At 47.1% G+C, this 4484-nt stretch overlaps 1 protein-coding gene across 1 annotated transcript in view; it reads right to left on the bottom strand.

Annotated features, from left to right (window-relative positions):
* ENDOU (endonuclease, poly(U) specific) overlaps positions 1-1850 on the bottom strand; it is a 25529-nt gene extending 23679 nt beyond the window's left edge. The window contains exon 1 of the mRNA XM_015415109.1: positions 1844-1850. Within this exon, the coding sequence (XP_015270595.1) occupies positions 1844-1850 (7 nt within the window). The remainder of the gene's footprint in view (positions 1-1843) is intronic.
* Positions 1851-4484: the final 2634 nt, after the last annotated feature.

Here is a 4484-nt window from a genome sequence, read left to right as displayed (position 1 = left end):
GGGAAATTGGAAAGTCTACACCCTTGCCTTCAAGCACAAACTTGAACTCTGCCACCCATGGTTTCCTCATCACCCAGCTGACTCACGTCCTCCCCATGTCAATCATCATGTGAAGGACACCACCTTTTAAACTGACTCTGCCCCTGTGCCATGTTTTCTTTGCCCTGATGGGAAATTGGAAAGTCTACACCCTTGCCTTCAAGCACAAACTTGAACTCTGCCACCCATGGTTTCCTCATCACCCAGCTGACTCACGTCCTCCCCATGTCAATCATCATGTGAAGGACACCACCTTTTAAACTGACTCTGCCCCTGTGCCATGTTTTCTTTGCCCTGAGTTTGCTGTTCCTGTCCATTTAATGTGGGTTGTTATATCTTCTACACATGGATCTTGTTTCTCTTCTGCACAGCTCTGCATTAGGGTGGAAATCAGCATGCATGCAAAGATGACACTTGGTTGCCAGAAAAAGAAACAGGGAAATTCCTTAGTAAATCTGATTCTTCCAGAGAAAATGATGATAAACATCTTTACTTATGTGATAGACCTCAAAACACCCAGGCACAGAAAGCTTGAGGATAAGAGAAAGACTCTTTGCTGAGCCCATAGAGTCTTGGAGGCTGTTAGGAATGTGTGAAGACACAAATCTGGTCTGGAGTATTGTTTTAAACATGCTTGAGTCATCTTTGCGGCAAAAGAGAGTTTCCCCCTCGGATGGTCGTGGCCCCGCCCCCAGCGTGCCCGGCATCATAACATTACTTCCTGGTGATGTGCACGCCGGGGTGGGGTTCCCCCCGGGGCCCAATTTGCCGCCGGCGGGGAACGGGCCTCTGGGGCGGGGGTTTCCCCGCCCCCCGGGGGGACTTGGCAGCCCTACAACCCAGAGCTGGCAACCTTACAGGTTGGGAGTAAGCCTCACTGATTATGACTTGAGTAGGATTCTGAGTAGACCCACTTAGGATGCTCTGTAATTATGTAGTCCTAAACAGATAGTTTCAGACAAGAGGTGTGGGTCTGAGATAGAAGAGCTAGTAGATTCAAGTCCTCTAGCCACTTGGAGACCAACAAGTTTTTCGAGGTATAAGCTTTCAAAAGGCAAAGCTCTGACGATGGGAGCTTTGACCCTCAAAACCTTCTACCCCAAAAATCTTCTTGGTCTCTAAGGGGCTTCTTGACTTGAATCTAGCAGTCCTAAACAGAGTTACACCCTTCCAAGTCTGCTGAAGTCAGTGGGTTTAGAAGGGGTTAACTCTGACACCGAGGGCTCTGTCCCGCCTCCCCTGTCTGCAGCCCGCATTTGTTTTGCAAAGGGTTGGTGCTCTTTTACAGTTTCCTCATTTGAGCAAGACTTCTTCCTTGCCTTTTTATGGGTTCCTTCACACGATTAAAACTGCACCGGACATCCTCTTAGACTCATACGCAGCCTTTTATCATCTCTGAGATATGCTTTATCTAAAACTGTGCTGGACTCTTTTTGAAGAACCAGAGAGGTTCCTGGAGACAGCTAGACTCTCCTGAATCTTCCTTTCCTTTTAGATAACCAACCTCGACTCTTTTTGAAGAACCAGAGAGGTTTCTGGAGACAGCTAGACTCTCCTGAATCTTCCTTTCCTTTTAGACAACCAAATTCATTTTTTGAGAATCCCCTCTTCTGAAAGTAAAGTTTTGGGCTTGCGAGGTGAGTTCCCAGTCACATGCCAGTTATATTTCAGTGTCATGGCCCCTGTTCCTAAGTGACTGGGCAAGAACTTATATCATAGAAGAATCACAGAGTCGGGACCTAGAAGGTCATCCAAGACTTCTTCCTTGCCTTTTTATGGGTTCCTTCACACAATTAAAACTCACCGGACATCCTCTTAGACTCATACGCAGCCTTTTATCATCTCTGAGATATGCTTTATCTAAATCTGTGCTGGACTCTTTTTGAAGAACCAGAGAGGTTCCTGGAGACAGCTAGACTCTCCTGAATCTTCCTTTCCTTTTAGATAACCAACCTCATTTTTTGAGAATCCCCTCTTCTGAAAGTTTTGGGCTTGCGAGGTGAGTTCTCAGTCACATGCCAGTTAGATTTCAGTGTCATGGCCCCTGTTCCTAGGCGACTGGGCAAGAACTTATATCATAGAAGAATCACAGAGTCGGGACCTAGAGGGTCATCTAGTCCAACCCCCTGCATAATGCAGGAAATTCACACCAACCTCCAGGTGGTAGCTGGAGATATCCTGGGATTACAACCAGGCTTGCTAACCTCCAGGTGGTCGCGAGACGTCTCCCACTATTATCATTGATCTCCAGGTGACAGAGATCAGTTTACCTGGAGAAAATGGCCCCTTTGGAAGGTGGACTCTAGGGCATCACACCCAGTGTTCCCTCTAAGCTGAGTTAGTGTGAGCCAGCTCAGTTTTTTAGCCTCTGGCTCACACATTTTTGCCTTCGCTCAGGAAGGACGGCTCCAGAGCCAACTAATTTATGCAGTAGCCAGATCGCCTGCTCACAACTTTAACGCCGGTAGCTCACAGATTTTTGCTCACAGGACTCCACAGCTTGGAAGGGAGCATTGCTTATACCCCATTGATGCCCCTCCCCTCCCCAAACCCCGCCTTCCTCAGGCTCCACCCCTCCAAATCTCCAGCTATTTCCCCTCTTGGATCTGGCAACCCCTCCCTCACTGGGCCTCACCACTCCCCTATAGACTTGCCTAGAGGCCTGGAGAAAAAATCCCTCCCCTACAAACAGGTTTGCCAACAGTCCTGGACAAAAATGTCCTGTGCCTTTTAGAGAGGTTTAATGTATGCACATGAACTGTGGATGCTTTTCACTGAGGTAAATAACATCACCTGATAAATAACATCCTCTCAGGCCTCTATTAAAGGGACAGGATGCCTATTTTCCTCCAAGCAGTTGGCACCCACCAACCAATCTTAGAAATAAATGGCAAGCAAATCACTCGATTAGCCAGCAATTATAAGTAAACAATGCATTTTTTTAAAAAAAATCTTACTGTTTGGTGTTTATTTAAGTACATATTGACTTAAATGCACTTTTTTGCACAACCTAATGGAAGGTGTAATTCCTTCCCGCCCACCCCCACCTCACACACACATCATTTAATGTAATTGACAGGTTTCATCTTTTTTAGATGTTTTATGCTCTGCGTCTCGGATTGCCAACCTAGAGAAAAAACTTCTTTCCCACCTTCACAGAGGGTTAAAGTTTGGAAAAAGGCAGCTGGTAACTAACACCCCATTAAGCCTCTGTTAAAGGGCCAGGACATGTCTTTTCTCCAGATCTGGCAAACAAACCTGCTTCTGGTCTGTCCGTTTTATGCATAGTTTTAGGGTGCTTAATGGTTACTTTATGCCCCTGGCTTGGATGGATGGATGGATACATGATAGATACATGATAGATCATAGATGGAAGATGATAGACAGACAGATAATTTAGGATGTTTTAATTATTTTATTATATTGCTTCCACTTGTAAGTTGCCTCATGCAGTGCTCTGGAATAGTGGCCTATCAGGTCCCTAAATTAACTGCATTAAAACAAAATCTCCAAAAGAACATTAAGATATCATGACACAATATAGTGCAATAGAAAACCACAGCCACCACATTCCAATGATGTGCCAGTTAACAAATTGATGCTGGGTGCTTTCCTCCCATTTCTTCCCCCCCACCCACTCCCAGCAGCTGGAGTTAATAGAGCTCTTTCCTCAAATTAAAAACAGGTTCCCCCATGTTACATTTAGTAGCAGACAAGACGTTATCTCCAGCAAGCTTGGCGTTAACAATTTCATCAAATTTCACCCAGGGCTGGTGCTGCCACTAGGCCAACCTAGGCGACTGCCTAGGGCACAGGCTGCAGAGGAACACAGAGAAGCTAGAGCACATCTGTGGGGTGGCCATGCTGCGCCTCCCTTGGAAAAGGTGCCCCTTCTGCAGACCGTGGCCCTCCCTCTGGATGCCTGGGCAGGGTTGGGCATCCCTTGCCTTGAAAACCCCATGGGGTCACCATATGCCGTTGTAACTTGATAGCAAAAAAAGCAAACAAGCAAAAAGGGGGGGGGAGGCTGGGCAGGCACCTTTGAGAAATATTTATTTTTATGTTCTGTGGGCCCGATCTTCCAGGCTCAGGAGCGCAGGAGGAGCACCACTTTTTCACGGAGCATCAGGCGCCGCAGGGGCTCTGCTTTATGCGCTGCAAAGAGCAAGTTTGCCTAGGAACGCAGGGCAAGCGCATGACTGAGAGCGGCATCTGTCTGGAGTTAAGGCTTTTAGGTGAAAACTCCAGGGCTTGGACGAGTGGGAGGTGGGTGGGGAGGAAATCACTCTGCACATGGTCAGAGGTGCCCTGGGGGAAAGGCAGGCTTTAGTCTTAGCATGTGGAATCATCACACCGTTCGAGGCCTGTGGCGCTTCTGCATGTTTTACCATGTTAGGTTAGAGGATTCGGTCTGCTCCTGTGAAGATCGCATTCACTTTTTTTGC

The sequence above is a fragment of the Gekko japonicus genome, unplaced genomic scaffold (genome assembly GCF_001447785.1).
Source record: "Gekko japonicus isolate JY-2015 unplaced genomic scaffold, Gekko_japonicus_V1.1 scaffold1811, whole genome shotgun sequence".
In the NCBI taxonomy this organism is placed as follows: domain Eukaryota; kingdom Metazoa; phylum Chordata; class Lepidosauria; order Squamata; family Gekkonidae; genus Gekko; species Gekko japonicus.
Note: the sequence above shows the minus strand (reverse complement) of the source record. Positions and strands in the feature narration are given on the sequence as shown.